This window comes from Lynx rufus, unplaced genomic scaffold, assembly GCF_022079265.1.
Source record: "Lynx rufus isolate CCGP_SWC_20201006 ecotype Redwood Valley unplaced genomic scaffold, mLynRuf1.p SCAF_4, whole genome shotgun sequence".
In the NCBI taxonomy this organism is placed as follows: domain Eukaryota; kingdom Metazoa; phylum Chordata; class Mammalia; order Carnivora; family Felidae; genus Lynx; species Lynx rufus.
Window position 1 is genome coordinate 155,315,135 of NW_025814856.1, and position 16,791 is coordinate 155,331,925.

General features: G+C 43.9%; 1 protein-coding gene across 3 annotated transcripts in view; it reads left to right on the plus strand.

Annotated features, from left to right (window-relative positions):
- The window catches only part of TBXAS1 (thromboxane A synthase 1), a 156,259-nt gene that overhangs the window by 85,101 nt on the left and 54,367 nt on the right, over positions 1–16,791 (plus strand). For all 3 annotated transcript variants that reach the window (XM_047096857.1, XM_047096859.1, XM_047096858.1), the window contains 2 exons: positions 14,417–14,505; positions 16,248–16,396. In XM_047096857.1, the coding sequence (XP_046952813.1) occupies positions 14,417–14,505; positions 16,248–16,396 (238 nt within the window). The remainder of the gene's footprint in view (positions 1–14,416; positions 14,506–16,247; positions 16,397–16,791) is intronic.

The window sequence follows — 16,791 nt, forward strand, 5'->3', positions numbered from 1 at the left end:
TTAGGTGCAGAAAATAGAGTTCCTCCAAGTGTTTTACTGCACTGAGGTACCTAGGGGAAGGAGGGAGGTCATAAATGACAGGGAGGGAGGCAGAGGGAGCCGGAGGTGGGAGAAGAGGGGGAGAGGAAGAAATTTTTTTTTTAAGTCTATTTTGACAGAGAGAGAGAGAGAGAGAGAGAGAGAGAGAGAGAGAGAGCATGCGTGGTCACGCAAGAGCACGAGTTGGGGAGGGGCAGAGCTAGGGAGAAACAGAATCCCAAGCAGGCTCACTGCTGTCAGTGCAGAACCCAGACACGGGGCTTGAACTCACAAACCGTCAGATCACGATGTGAGCCGAGATCAAGGGTTGGATGCTTAGCCAACTGAGCTACCCAGGTGCCCCCAGGGGGAAGAAACGTCACAGACTGGATTCCCTGGGGTTTGCCTCGATTCTACCCCATTACTTAACATACACTCCCAGTAAACTTAACTCTATTGAAAATCTTCTTTCCACTTAATATACTTTAAGTTCTTGGGTTTCCATTAGAAAGGATGCCATTCCAGTGGCAGCAGTAGACCTCCTTCTCCCCACCTCTGGAGCATTTAGACCGCACGAATTTAAGGTTCTTGGTGGGGGGTGGGGCATCTAAACAGATGCATCAGCAAGTAGTTGACTGCAGATCTGGAGCTCAGGAGAGAACGGCAGGAAAGATGGTCCTCAAAAACCCAGACATGGGCGATCTCACCCCCAGAGTGCATGCAGTCTACCTAGGAAGGGAAGAGGGTGGTGGGGAGAACCACATCTAAGTGCAGGGCGGAGGAGACACCTACAAGTAAGCCTCGGGAAGAAAAGCCTGCGAGTCCAGGAGAAAGTGGAAGGGAAATGCATGGCAAGAAGCAAGGAGCAAGGGGCAGCCACAGGTGTTCAGCGCTGCTGAAATAGAAAGGAACGCCAGGATGAAAAAATATGTGGCAAAGATAATATTTTCAAACATTAAATCACACGCCCTGTGATTTTCTTTCCTGCACTGAGTCAATGGTGCGTGTTGCTCCCGAAGGAGGAAGGGGGCGCCTTCCAGAACAAGGAGGCCGGTGCTCAGTCTTGAACAGCAGATCAGGCTTTCTCGAGTCCTACTGGGACAGGGGTCTTGGAAGTTAAACAGTCTTGGGAGAGAAAAGAGTTTTCCTAATTTCAAAGGGAGCTTCCTTTGGAATCCGAAGAGCAAGATTTGGGGCTCTGAGTGTGGAGCATCACTCTACACCAGATTGTAGACAGGATGGAGGATATGACAAGGGGGTGGTCCTTCATCCTGGGGAAGATGGGTGGAGGGGTGGGGGAGGAGGGCAGGGCACCAGACTTTAGTGCCCCTGCCCAGCATAAGTGAGTCACCTTTATTACATGTAGCCAGTAAAATACTGACTTAACCAATAGTTTGGGTTAACCAATAGTTAACCAAACTAACCCTCTAAGTTTCTGGATGCATTCTTTGGACCTTAACCTCCCACTGGCCTTTGCTCTCTATGTCACTGGTCCTCAAACCTGTGTGACCAAGGGCTGCACCAGAATCACCTAGGATCCTTGTTAAAATACTTAATTCTAGGGGCGCCTTGGTGGCTCAGTCAGTTAGGCGTCCGACTCTTGGTTTAGGCTCAGGTCATGATCTCACGGTTCTGGAGTCCCAGCCCTGTGTCGGGCTCTGTGCTGGCGGCATGGAGCCTGCTTGGCTTCTCTCTCTTTCTCTCTCTCTCTGTCTGCCCCTACCTCGCTCTCCTTCCCGCTCTCTCAAAATAAATAAATAAACATTTTTAAAAAATACATAACTCTAGCCACCCTAGGACCTACAGAATGAGAATGTCTAAGGGTGACTGAGAACCTGTAGGTTTTACAAGTTCCCTGACACAATTCTGATAAGAGTCAGAGTGGAAAGCACTGGTGTGAGTCCTTCCTCTTGGTCCCTTGCCTGACCATCTCAGACTCAGGGCTTCCCCAGACTTGCAGGAGCTGGGCCCCAGAACTCTCTATGCCCTTCCCTGCTTTGTTTATTTTTCTCTGTAGTGCTATTGCCAGTGAACAGTCCATTTACTTTACTTCTCTTTTCTTTATTGCTAACTGCATTGCACTAGGCACAGAACAGGCACTCAATAATGATTTGCTGGATGAATGAATGGATGGATGAATGAAGAATCAAAGAGTCAGGAAGCTTTCTACTGAAGGATATATGTTGAGACTAAGATAAAAGAAAAATAAAAGGAAATAGTTTTATCAAGGAAAAATTAAATAAGGGGAGGAGGCAAATCGTTGGCTTTCTCTTTGGAGTCACGAGCCTATACATGCAGAAACAGAAAAAACAGACCACAAAGACACAGAGAGGAGAATGAGGCACCGAAGGACATGGGGTGGAGGGGCAGAGGCAATAAGAGAGGCTCGGACAACAGACCCGAGCCTGCTTTCCACTCGGTTTATGGGCATCTGAGTCCGTTTTCCCTGAAATAGCTTTGAAATATCAATATCTCCATTCCTTTCTGAATTTGTAAGTAGCTTGGGGACTTTTATTATCAAACTGCAGAATTTATTCTTGAAATAAAGATTTGCTTTCCCTTGGAATTCTGAGGCTTTTTTCCTTTAGCACCTTGGTGGTCTGAGTCCTTTACTACCTGTGTCTGGAAGTGTCATTAATATTCAAAGGCTCTAGATGGCACCGTCTTTATCTGTGTGCATATTAGGCAGCATGGGTCAGCAACGCTTGAAAGTTATTTTAGAATCAGCATTATATCATGAAGCCATATTTTTACTTAAAAGAAGATTGGGTTTCGGCTTAAGGCTAGGGGTAACACAGAACGATGCAGAACTGGTGAAAATGTAGTTGCTGCATCCCTGATTCCAGAAAAAAAGGCCACCGAAATCATAATCCAGTGACAGCCAAGCTATTGAGGTTTAAGTTACAGGACTGCTGAGCACCGCTGAGGAAACAAAGGATTTTTTTTTTATTAGAGAACATTTTGCCCAGCTGACCTGCCAGAGTTTTCACCCTGTCCCCTAAAAGATTAAGTTTTTAAAAAGGGCAACCAGTAGATTTATTGAGATTTTTAGAGTCTTGTGCTAGATTCTTTACCAAAGACTATTAATGAGTAACCCTGGGGTTGTGTAAAACTTTATTAGGGGTCAGGAAGTAAATAGATTTAATTTTAAGAAACAAAACTGGGGCTAAATTAATTCTCCTCTGAGGGAAAAATATAAATAAGGGGGATTCCCTGGGGACCGAGGTTAGCACTAATCTTATTTTTGAATTTTATAATTCATCTGAAAGAGGGAGCACACCATGAAATCTACACATTTGTATATTCCTCTAAGCTCTTCTGATTTTAGAAATATCACATCAATTAGAATAAGTTTCTAACATTCTTCTAAGATTGTGTAAGTCAACACAAAAGTGGCAGCTAGCTTTCAGTGTAACCAAGAAAATAGAAAATAATACAGTTAAGAGAAAAGCATGAAAACTATACTTCTATGACAATGAACTTTCAAGCTATGAATTACTACTGAGGAAAAGGGTTTGACAGGACCCGTGGTCATACAATTCCGGAAAATACTGCAAACCATCTTCTGAGCGATTTGCTATCTACCTTAACATATTAACAGGTTTGGAGAGATCTGCAGTGAAGAAATCCGTTTAATCTTGTTCCGGGCTTAGGTTTTAGTTAAGTTTTTAGTAGGTGAAAGCATGGGTCGTTAACATCAAAGTCAGCTACTGAGAGAAATGAGGCCATGGGGCGCTGTGACTTTCGTGGTAGAATCCATGAAGGGCGGCCATTTTTAAGTGGCTCCAAATTGGTTGGACCACGGATCCAACCCAATATGGTGGCTTGTGTCTTCTCAGTCCTCAAAGCACTGTAGAAGTGATGGTTATTGCCTCATTCACCCACAAAACTAAGCTGATGGTGACTGAGCAGATACAGGAGACCTGGAAGCTTCAGACATGACAGCCTGAGCCAGGCTGGGCGTGTCACTCAACACTAAATGAGCCAATCATATCTCCGTGGACAGGGACTCGGTTAAAGAGAAGCCAGACCGACAGGGAAGGCTGGTATCTCTCACAGTCGCCGAGAATCCAGCTCTCTGCCTAATTTTTCACTTTCATCCAGATGTTTCCTGTCAGGAAGGCACAGTCAATAATGTATGAATCTTAAAGGCAGAGGCAGATGTGGTTATTATTCCCTCCAGGCCTTTCCTGCCTTGGAGAAGACATATTACTCCAGAATGACTACAATTTTAAAAAATTTAAGTTGATATAGCCAGCTTATGAGTAAATGCATAGCTACGATCATTTCAGTGCAAAAGGCTTCACAGAATTACAGTCTTCATCATGGTTTAGTTTGGCCTTTAAATTTTCACCGTACACTTTCCGGATGATCATGCATGAGGGCTTCTAGGACAGGACCCAGGCTTCCAGTAATGTTGCAGCAAGCAGCTTTCTCTCGGCTGCATGAGCCTGCAGCAGTCTATTTTTAATATTTGCTTTTATTTCTTAATCTTTTCAAACAATAAAAATGAAAGTCATTATAACCAAGTGTGGCTGTGGCAATAAATACTTCAGAGTCCAAAAAGACATTGTCCCTGCCTGACCAGTTGCCCATTTTGCAGAATGTCTGGGTATTTATCTAGCAGCAAGAGACCATTATCTTTCAACACAGTTGTATTCCACTGACACCTAATCTCCTAATTAAAATCAGTATAATGATGGACTGCTTAAATTCTGGTTAAAATGTTCCTTTTCCATTTGCATTTAAAAGAAAACACACTCCTCATCACGGGTACCCCATCCTGGGCTATAATTTGGCTTTCCTTTGCCAGAATCATAATGTCACTCTGACTTGCCACTGGTTAAATCTAACCGAGCATCTAAATGTGCCTCCCAGCTTGGCTGTTGCTTGGCAACACCAGCAGCCACCTCCTCATCGGGGTGAGTTCTAATTGGTCACAACTCTTGACAGGAACCGCTGACTTATTAGAAATGACACTTGATTATTCACCTAGATGGCTAGAGCTGATACTTAGCAGCAGGAAATTCTGCATAAAAATAAGTTGTGGATGTTTTTAATATCTGGATGGCAAAAGGAGATAAGTTTTGTTAACTGGTATTAATTTTACATGTTAGCCACCCGTTTAAAGCACTTTAAGGTATTAATCTTTTCATGTTTGAAGCCAACAATATGCCCAAATACCATCTCCCATCCCCATGAGCTGACCCTTATTTATTTAGAAAAATCCCCCTCTGACATCAGTTCCAAAACACCACTGCCTGCAGGTCTGAGAGTGCCAAATAGAATGAAACATTAAATTTATAAAATTCAATGAAGGTTTATTAGTTCCTGTCTTTAAGGGGTTTATAATGCAGAAGGGCAACAGGGGCATATTCCTACATGATTACCAAGTATGGAAAACAGTGACAGAGTTCACATCCTCTTTGGAGCATCAGAAGCCACTCTGAGGGGCAGGGGGTAGCATTGGAAGTGAGTCCTGAAGATTCGACGGAGTTTCGACAGAGGGAGAAGGTGCATTGCAAGTGGAATGAGCTACAGGAACAAAGGCATCTGGATGAAAAGTACAGGATGTGTTCAGGGAACAGAGGAGTACAAATTGGCTGGAACACACAGTACATGAGAGAAAACTGGAGAAGTAGGTTGAGGCACCGACAGTTCTGTGCCTGGGGCGTGTTTGGTGCGAGCTTCACTGGAGAGTGAGGAGCTATTAGGTACTTGAAAGGGAGGGAGTAAGGAAAGAGACTTCCCCTGGACCCGTGCGACAGACACTTGCGGAGCAGATGAGGACAGCTACAAGTCAGACCTCTGGAGTCTCCCCTTTCCATGGCCCCAGGGGGACAGCTCCCAAGGGCCGTATTTTGATCTCAGGGCTTTTTTCAGAATCCCTCTTCATATGTAGACAAATGAGTCACCCCGCCTATACACCATCGAGGTATGGGGGTCATCTCAGTTTGAAGCATAAGATAATGCAGGAGTGCGGTGCCAGGGTGGCTCAGTCAGTGAAGCATCCGACTCCGGCTCAGGTCATGATCTCCTGGTATGTGAGTTCGAGCCCTGCATCCTGCTCTCCACTCTCAGTGAAGAGCCTGCTTTGGATCCTCTATCTCCACCCCTCTCTGCCCTTCTCCTACTTGTGCACTCATGTGCGTGTGCACAAGCTCTCGTACTCTCTCTCTTGCAAAAATAAACATTAAAAAAAAGGTAATGCAGAAGGACCATCTCCTTCCCTCTCCTTGCTCAGAAAATGGGTCTTCCCTAGCATTCAGGCCAACTCTGTTTTCCAAACTTCCAGGGCTCTGAAGGCTTAATGGTATTTATTTGTTTTCCAAGTTCATGGCATCATAGCTGCATGAAGTGAAATTATAACCCAGAAACAGACTGAGGAATAAAGGGAATGCGGATTCTGATGTTGGAGGAAAAAGCAACAAGCCAGAAGTCAGAGGATCTGGATTTCTAATTCTCACTTTTACTAAATCATTGGAGCATAAAAATAACCAGATTTAGGTCTTTATGTAATTGTGAAGTCAGTGCATCAAAGAAATACAAAAAGACTTTCTTACGGAAGTAGAGCAAGTAGAGGGGTCATGAATCTAACCCTTTACTGTGCCCAACTAGGAAGTTGCCTGTTCTTTCCATGGTCTCTAAGTCACTTTCTCAATCTGATGCTTAGCGGCCGCCTTCAAATCCTAGAATGTCCATGGAAAGGGACTTCAGAGTGCATTTCAATTGGCCCCTCATTTGGGGATGAGGACCCCAGTTCACAGAGATTCAAATGACTTGCCAAAAGTAAGAGGTAGAACCAGCATGGGTACACGGTCTTTCATAAGGGCCAGCTCCCAGCAAACAGCACTGCATTTAAACTAAGATAGAAAGAGCTCTTCAATCTATGAATGTTCCTTCTATGTCAAGGCGCTCAATGAGTATTCAGTCAATCTGCCATCACATAGATACTTCTAGATACTCAACTGAATGTGTTGCACTGAGTTCATTCCTGACAGAATACTGACAACTTCAATAGTACATGACAATATACAAGAGTGGCCCCAAGAAGGTGACATGAAGAGTGTATTATCTATTGCTGTGTAACAAATTACCCCAAGCAAAGCTTAGCAGCTTAAAACAACAAAACTTTATTAGCTCGTGGTTTCTGTGGGTCAGGAATCTGGCATGGATTAGCCAGACACCTCTCTTTCAGGGTCTCTCTATGTAGTAGTCAAGCTATTGGCCTGGGCTGTGATCTCATCTGAAGGCTTGACTGGGGGAAGATCTGCTAATCTTACAATCATAGTTATTGGCAGGATTCCATTCTTGGTGGGCTTTGGAAAATAGGATAAGTAGCTTGTTCTTTGTCCTTCAGCCAATTGAGATACTTAGATAATAACAAGTATTTTCTTTTTGAAAAGAATCTTTTAATGTTTATTCTTGAGAGAGAGAGAGAGAGAGCATGAGCGGGGGGGTGGGGAGCAGAATGAGAGAGGGACACAGAATCCAAAGAAGGCTTCAGGCTCTGGGCTGTCAGTACAGAGCCTGACGCAGGGCTTGAACCCATGAGCTGTGAAGATTATGATCTGAGCCAAAGTCGGACATTTAACCAACTGAGCCACCCAGGCACCTCAGCAAGTATTTTCATTAGACCAATCTGGTGTTGAGTACAGAATGGATTGAAAAGTGAAAAGAAAGGAGTCTGGGAGGCTCTTTAAAAAAATTTTTTTTTAGTACACCTATGTGTCAGGCACTACACAAAGTACTAAGATTACAAAGATGCTTCCACCGCTTTGTTCTTTTTTTAAAAATTTTTTTAACGTTTATTTATTTTTGAGACAGAGAGAGACACAGCATGAACGGGGGAGGGGCCGAGAGAGAGGGAGACACAGAATCGGAAGCAGGCTCCAGGCTCTGAGCCATCAGCCCAGAGCCCGACGTGGGGCTCGAACTCGCGGACTGCGAGACCGTGACCTGAGCCGAAGTCGGACGCTTAACCGACTGAGCCACCCAGGTGCCCCACCACCGCTTTGTTCTTAAGAAGCAGGATGACAGCCGTATTCCAGGTGACAGGTGGCAAAGCCTGAATTAGAATAGTCAGTGGGGAGATAAAGATGATACAAGGAAGTGATATTAACATGGTGAGGCCAGAACAGGTGGATCAGATGTGGCACTGTCTATGAGGAATAAGAGGAGAGAAAATGTTGCCAGGTATCCAAACTGGCCTGGGATCATGGGGGTCCTCCAGAGGACAGCCAACCTACCGTCTAGGGCCAAGCCTTTTATGTATATGATCTCTATCAAACTCTTCAAGGGAGGTCTAATTATTCCCATTTTGCAGATGAAGAAACAGACTCAATAAAGTTAAGCAATTTGCCCAAGGTCACACAAGTAAAAAGTGCCAAGGAGAGGAAATCTGATAATTGGCAGAGGCTTTGAGTATTTGCTCTCCCAGGGTCAAGTGTATTTAACAAGGTCAGCATCTTAGCCTCAAAGAAGGACACTCCAGTGATGAAATTCTGGGGATCACCTAAAAGGAGAGAAGAAAGCCTTTGAGCAGAACTTCTTACCCCTTCTTTGTCATTACCTCACGAATTCTCTTTTGACTACTCAGAAAGCTCTCTCCGCCTTCTTGAATTAACTCTATTGCCCTCTGTCTATACCTTGACTCAGAATTCCCTAAACATAGTCAGTAAAAAAAAAAAAAAAAAAAAAAAAGATATATATATACACACACACACACACACACACACACATATATGGATATATATGGATATATCTATATATATGTATATCCATATGTGTGTATATATATCCATATATGTATACATGTATACATGTGTGTATATATATATATATATATATATAGGTTGTGTATATATATATATAGGTATATATATAGGTATACCTATATATATACCTATATATATATCCAAAATACATATACATATATATATATATCCAAAAATGGATATATATATATACCTAAATGGATATATATATATATGTATATATATACCTATATATATATACCTAAATGGATATATATATGTATATATATACCTATATATATATATATATATATATATATATATACCAAAAATAGATAGATATATATATAGGTATATATATATACCTATATATATATATATATATCCATTTTTTTAACTGGATGATTTAACCATACAGTCAACCCAGGTGAGCAAGGACTTCTTCCTTGAACAATTTCTTTCCCAGGCTGAGGATGATACTTTACACTTGATGGTGACTGCTAGTTACCAAACAGCTGACCAGCCATACACTCAGCATCTTCTAGAATAAAGACAACCAATGTGAGAGGTGAGAGAAGGAAAACAGGTAACTTTCCCCCAGGGGGCATGGCTGCTAGACTGTCATCCCCAAAAAGAAATCCTTCTTTTAAAACCTAATAACGTTAATATTTTATCTGATGGTAAGTATAACATATGTGCATTGTGAAAAATGTGGGGGAAAAACAAAAATAAAAATTTCTCATTATCCTACAAAGATGAAATGTAACGATCCAATGAGAATCTTCTATTAAGATCTGACGATAGCATTGTGTGTTCATCTGTGCGTGTGTGTTTGCACAAGCCACCTATGCCTGCCTGTCTGCAAATCTACGGGAATAACTGCTGGGCTTGTGGATGGTATAAAGATGACTGCAAGCCCATCAAAGAGAGCTTTTGTTTGTATGCAACTCGTGTAAGAGTGAATATTCCATAACTACTTGTGTATAATGCAAGGAAGAAAAGTCTGAAATGATGGCTATTGGCCAACATACAGATCACGCTCTACTGTCTTATAATATTTTCTCTGCATTGCTTTTTTAAAACATTTTTCATATTACATGCCCCATCTCATATCACATTAACCCAAATAAAAATGTCATTATCCATTCAGTGCAAAAAAAAGCAGGCAGAGCATGGTAGAAAATTACAATCATGCCAGTCAGCCGCAAAGCATTCTAGTTACAAGCACATAAGAGGAACCGATGGTGGGCAGTGGGGACAGCCCCCCTTTGCACTGTCCAGCATACAACGGGATTCAGTATGGATGGACCCCTCTTTATACACAGGGCACACTTCTGAAGAGTTAAGTGGAAACCGTATTTTATGTCGCATACCATTTTTGTTACATTAAGGAAGCTGGAAGCTTGATATCTAAAAGGACTTCCTTTCAAACAGTATTTTTCTTTTTACCATGTTCTTATTCCTCTAAAACAAATCTAAGAGACATTTTGGTATATGGGATTTTATTAAAATAGAGTTCACTTGGGGCGCCTGGGTGGCGCAGTCGGTTAAGCGTCCGACTTCAGCCAGGTCACGATCTCGCGGTCCGGGAGTTCGAGCCCCGCGTCGGGCTCTGGGCTGATGGCTCAGAGCCTGGAGCCTGTTTCTGATTCTGTGTCTCCCTCTCTCTCTGCCCCTCCCCCGTTCATGCTCTGTCTCTCTCTGTCCCAAAAATAAATAAACGTTGAAAAAAAAATTTTTTTTTAAAAAATAAAAATAAAAAAAAATAAAAAAAATTAAAAAAAAATAGAGTTCACTTGTACCACCAAGTTTATTAAAATAATGGAAGAATGTAGCCAGTGAAGCCAGTCATAGAAAGGTGGCTGAGAGAGTATAGAGTTCTCCGAACACAAAGGTAGTCTAAGAATTTTTGAGAATGATGGCCCAGAGGCCATTAAGAATGACCCGTTTAGGGGCACCTGGGTGGCTCAGTCAGTTAAGGCTCCGACTCTTGATTTTGGCTCCGATCATGCTCTCACGATTTGTGAGATTGAACCTGATATTGGGCTCTGTGCTGACAGCATGGAGCCTGCTCGGGACTCTCCCTCTCCCTCACTCTCTGCCCCTCCCTTGCTCTCTCTCAAAATAAATAAAATAAACATTTTTTTAAAAAGTGACCCATTTACATGCACTTTTGTACTGATGGATTATTAAGTGGACAGTTTGTGAGCATTTAGAAAAGAACGCAGTTGGCATAGAGAGCCCACCCAGTTATCAAGAATCAGTCAGGATAGCCATCCTCATCCCTGTTTTGAGCGGACTTCAGGACAGGCATGTGAGGTCAATTACATTTCTATTTGGGCACATCATTTGACAAAGTCTTCCCCAGCCAACTGACTGGTAATTGCTGCCTGGCTGAATATTCACTTAGGCTCATGCACAGCTGGCTGAGGGGCCAGAAACGGTGATGACTGACCGATTCTACGTCAGTCATCGTACGTAGCTACGTAGCTACGTACGTAGTTACGTAGCTACAGCTACGTAAAGTAGCAGTGTGGTGGGGGGCCACGCGGCTCCGTGTTTGATCCTGTATACCAGTGACAAACTGAATGGAGGCTTAGAAGGCACACTTATCAAGTTTCACGTGGAACCAAAAGGACTAGGCAGTGTTACAGGAGAGGAGATCTGAATGCGTGAGCACATCCTTGGCCCACCCACACCAGGTACAAACACTCCAGGGCTCTAAGCACTTGAAGCTCCATGAGCTAAAAGTCCTTTTCCCCAGGATTTTCCTCCCCAGACGCTTCTTCCAGTCTTGGCAACAAGGGGGGATCTTGGATGCTCTGCCATCTCTTCACTGTGTGTGTATGTTCCTCGCTGAGCGTCTGCTCCTTGACCTGCCATGTGGCTGCCCAGGCCACTGTCCCTGGTTCTGGGAACTGACGCAGCCCTGAGCTTAGACTACAGCTCACTCTTACTGGGAATGTCCTTCTGCTTCTCAGGATGGACTCTGCCAGAGACCCTGTAGCTACAGTTCTTTCCTTACCCACCAGAGGGGTAAGGACCGTGGGGTTGCTTGCAGAGCTATGGGAAGGCGGGGTCCAACAAAGCCGATGTCCCTCCAACCAGCCACTCAGGCTGTCCCACTGTGCCGGGGCTTCTCCAATCACCGGAATGTTTGAGGGGGAGTTAAGAGCTTGTTCTGCTCAGAACACACAGCAGGACAACTTTTCAAGGCAATAAATGTAATGTAAATGTAAATTCGCTTCTAATGAATGGAGCCTAAAGTGTCAAAAAATCAATTGCCTATGGTGATGATTCATGGTGATCAAAAACCTTGTGGTTTTTGTTGACTGGAACCTCAATGTTTGCCTGTCATATGTGTCTTCTAAAAAAGTCAACACACACCTGGCTTGTGATTGGCAGGCAGGGGAGTGATCCATTTATGATTTTTTTTATAATTTTTTTTAATGTTTACTTATTTTTGAGAGGGGGGAGGGGCAGAGAGACAGAGGCAGACACAGAATCCAAAGCAGGCTCCAGGCTCTGAGCTGTCAGCACAGAGGCCAACACAGGGTTCGAACTCACGAACTTCGAGATCATGACCTGAGCTGAAGTCAGACGCTTAACTGACTGAGCCACCCAGGCGCCCCAGAGATTTAATAGGGGATCTTACCTGAAATACCATGCTCCATTTATGGAGCTGCCTTTCAAGAGTGACACTGATGACTGAGAGAGGCAGGGAGAGAGAGAGAGCCCGCGCAATGAGATTGGAGAAGTGTGTGTAGACCATGTGTACGAGGGGTGCTGAAGGGATGGGGAAGAACTGTCTGGTCTGTGAGGAGAAGCAGCACCTGCCGTCTGAGTATTGGAAGCACTACCAAGAGGAAGAAGGCAATGAAAGCGGTGCGAGGTTGTTAAAGGGGGCAGATTTTGCCTCAGAACAACATATATTCTAACAAGTAGATTAACATTTTGTTACTTTCCCCAAATCCTCGAGACTTTAAGAGCAAAGACTGAGGCTTACATAATCATTCCAACTCCTTCACTCGTTCAACAAAGAATTACCATGGGCTAAGGCCCTATTGTAGGTTCTGGGGCCATAAAAATGAACAAAAAGACAGAAACCTCCCCTGGCCTCCACGAGAAGTTATATTCTAGTGTCAAAATAGTAAAATCTAAACATATTTAACATTTCAAAAATGTTTTCCATAAGAAATGGTCAGAACGAGGTATTAGGGCGGGCTGCTTTAGCTACGATGTTGTTCTAGAACGGGCACTGGCTGGAAGGATTCCCCTTGATGTTTCCGACCTGGCTTTGCAAACATGAGGGAGAAAACAGAAGGTCATGTGGCTGCCCGTTAGCTCCACAAAGAATTCCATCCACTTGAGCCAGACGGCTGGGGTCAACGTGGTGGCGGCCAGAAGTGAGATCCAAACTTGCTGGATAATAATTACACAAATGTTCGCGACACCATTCTCTGTATCTTTCTGGGCATATGTTAGACGGATTCCAAAATGAAAATATTTTAATATTAAAAAAGGGGGGGCGCCTGTGTGGCTCAGTCGGTTAAGTGTCCAACTTGGGCTCAGGTCATGATTTCACCGTTCATGGATTGGAGGCCCACGTCGGGCTCTGTGCTGACAGCTCGCGAGTCTGGAACTGCTTCAGATTCCGTGTCTCTCTCTCTCTCTCTCTCTCTCTCTGCTACTCCCTGTCCCCGCTCACACTCTATCTCTCTCTCTCTCAAAAATAAATAATAAAACATTAAAAATAAAAAAAAAAAAAAGGAAAAAAAACTCAGCAGTTTTCCTGGGTGGGCATGGAAGGCCTCTTGATGTCAAGGTTCCCTTATACATACTCAAAAGTTTTTTTTTTTTTTTAATTTTTTTTTTCAACGTTTATTTATTTTTGGGACAGAGAGAGACAGAGCATGAATGGGGGAGGGGCAGAGAGAGAGGGAGACACAGAATCGGAAACAGGCTCCAGGCTCCGAGCCATCAGCCCAGAGCCTGACGCGGGGCTCGAACTCACGGACCGCGAGATCGTGACCTGACTGAAGTCGGACGCTTAACCGACTGCGCCACCCAGGCGCCCCCATACTCAAAAGTTTTAAGCAGCTGAAGCAGAGATGAATAGCCATCCAACAGAAATGCTCTAAAAATGATTTTCGTATTGAATAAGCAGTTGAAATGGACAACCTCACGTTCCTTTGGAGACTAAGATTCTATACTCTAGTAGAAGATCTAAAGTATAATTGGAACCAAGCAAACATGGATTTGGGCTAATTCCAGAGAGAGTACATATGGATTGTGGTCTATTTACTCTCTAATGCTAACCAAATGTCATGCAACCGAGTAGTGATTCTCATTTCTGTCTAAGCACTTAATGATCATTTTTGTAATTATTTCACAGTATTTACTCTACATCCTTTCTTCTTTTTGCTTCCAAAAGAACAGATTGCTTAAGCTAACGTAGACATTTATGGCTATTGTATGTTATGATATTTGTGAATTTCAAAACTTCCTCTTGAATCTCGGCTGCAGGAAGGTTGCCTTGTCCATTTTCCCAGGAAGGACCACACATAACCTCTGTATCTGCAGCTACTTTAGGTGTGCTCTCTGCATCGTGTCCTAATTACACCTTTGTTATCTGCTATCAGATGACTCCCCTAATCAGCCAAGCCTGTGACATGCTCCTGGCTCACTTAAAAGGCTATGCGGAATCCGGGGATGCTTTCGACATCCAGAGGTAAGGGTGCTACATGGCTACATGACAGATGAGAAATTGCACTTCTGAATTGCTGCTTCTTGTAACGGTACATAATTGCTGGACAATTACCTCGGGACCAGCAAACTATGGAAATGCTAGAGGCTCATAAAAGCATGGGTGGACTGAATAATAAAAAAGGAAACCCCCGTAAAATGTGAAAAGAATATGAACAAAGGCTAGGGTAAGTGTGGCGTGTGGAGGGAAGCCTTGAGTGGGCAGCGGTGTGTGGTTGGACACGCCCTCCGACCTCTGCAGACCCAGGAGTGGGCAGGAAGGACAGGGTCCCCAGGGGATGGGGTGGGGGGAAGTCTGTGCATTTTTACTTCAAGAAAAATTGTGGTGCACCTCAGCCTGGAAGCCATGACTTAGCGGTGAACACCAAATTTAAATGACTAATTATTTGGCTTTCCCTCCAGTTGTCCTCTGCTAAGTTATGGCTTACAGAGTAGGGCGAGAGACGCAAATCAGCCAGAAGCTGGCTCGTTCTTATTATCACTGCTAATAAAATAATAACACAATTATCATCAGCATTTAAATTCTGCCATTGTGTTTACAAAATCCTCTCATACACTTTCTCTCTGGTCATGAGATGCATGAGTTGGCTAAAGATAAGATGGGCTGAATAGTTACAAAAGCAAAGTAAATAACTTAAAAATCCTTAACTCTTCCAAAAAAAAAAAAAAAAAACCCCTCTTAACTCTTCAGCCTTTAGGATCAGATGAAATCACATTCAGTAGGCAAACTGCTTTTGCTATAGTGGGGACATGTGTAATCAATTGTAGAAATGTTTTCAATAAAGCAGTCAAAATAAAAGAAGTCATCTGGAGATGTCATTTATCCCTTAATGATAAGCTGTTGGTTAGGAGAAAAAAGGAACTACATATGTGCCTACGTCAAGCCACAAAAATAAGAACTTTTAATTATAAAAGGATATGCATACGCCGTTGGTAGCCTTTTTTAGAAATAACCTGACTGCTCCTCTAAGATAACAAAAAAGGATCATTCTGGTTTAAAATGGCCATTTAAGGGCAGGTTTCTTAGAGCCTAAGAGGTTAATTTTTCCGGAGCGATTGCCAGACACTTTTCCTTCTGTTTGTTTCTAAAGTGCAACGTGTGTTTTCTGTAATAATATACATATGTTCATGAAGCTGGTCCCAAAGTTTGTCTTGAATTTATTTGAGTGTTGAAGTGCCCTTGTTTTTTGTTTGTAACTCTTACAAAAACTGTAAAATCATTGGGAGGAAGAGGGGGAAACAGAGCTAATAAAACTAGACAACCAGGTTGTTAATTCATCAATCCCAACTTGCTATTTATCAATTAACCACTCGATCCTGGCTTTGGACCAACGCTGCACAGCTTTGGGGTAATGCTTATGAGCTTTGGGTCCACTGTTTTCCCTCCTCCCTGGGGAGGATGGGTTGGAGCATATTTCTTGGAATCTGACTGCGGCTGATTAAGGCTGCCTGAAGCTTGCAAGGTGAGGAAGTGATGCTCTCCTCCCCTCCCCAGTCTGTGTTTGCATCAGTGATCAGATACGTTTTGGTGTCTCCTCCCAAATTCTGTTGCCACACTCAAAGGACCCCATTCCAGGGGCTCCCCTCTGACCACCTCCTTTGAGCTCGAGCAGGTAGACGATGAAGTGGTGCCTCTTTAGTAGCGTGTGTGATGGGCAGGCCGACGGCAGGGTCCTTTCCAAATCCAAATGGTCTCCTGTCCCGCAGGTGCTACAGCTGCTACACTACAGATGTGGTTGCCAGTGTCGCCTTTGGCACCCAGGTGGACTCCCGGGGGGCTCCTGAGGACCCCTTTGTGAAGCACTGCAGGCGTTTCTTTGCGTACTCCATCCCCAGGCCGATCCTGGTTTTAATCTGTAAGTACAGCTCCCGCCCAGGGCAGCAAGGGAGGGGTCCAGCAAGCTGGCCAGTCCCCGTGACGGCTGGGTGGCCCAGGCATCTCTCGCCACAACTCCAGGTGCCTCTGAGAGTCACCCTGCGGAGTCCACTCTGCAGAGGCCTTATGTTCCCGGGGCCACCCAGGCTCCTCTTGTCACCACTCAGGACTACCCATCACCAAGATAGGAAGTGCCCCCCCCCCACCACCGCCACAGCAGCAACAGCAACCGTGACCAGCGCTAAGTGCTTTGCTTGCACTGCCTGTTAGTGCTGTGTTCACTAGGAGAGAAGTATTCTCACCCACTTCACAGACGAGAAAATTGAGGCTTAGAAAGCCAGAGCCTAGACTGGAGCCCAAAGCCTTCATTTTCTA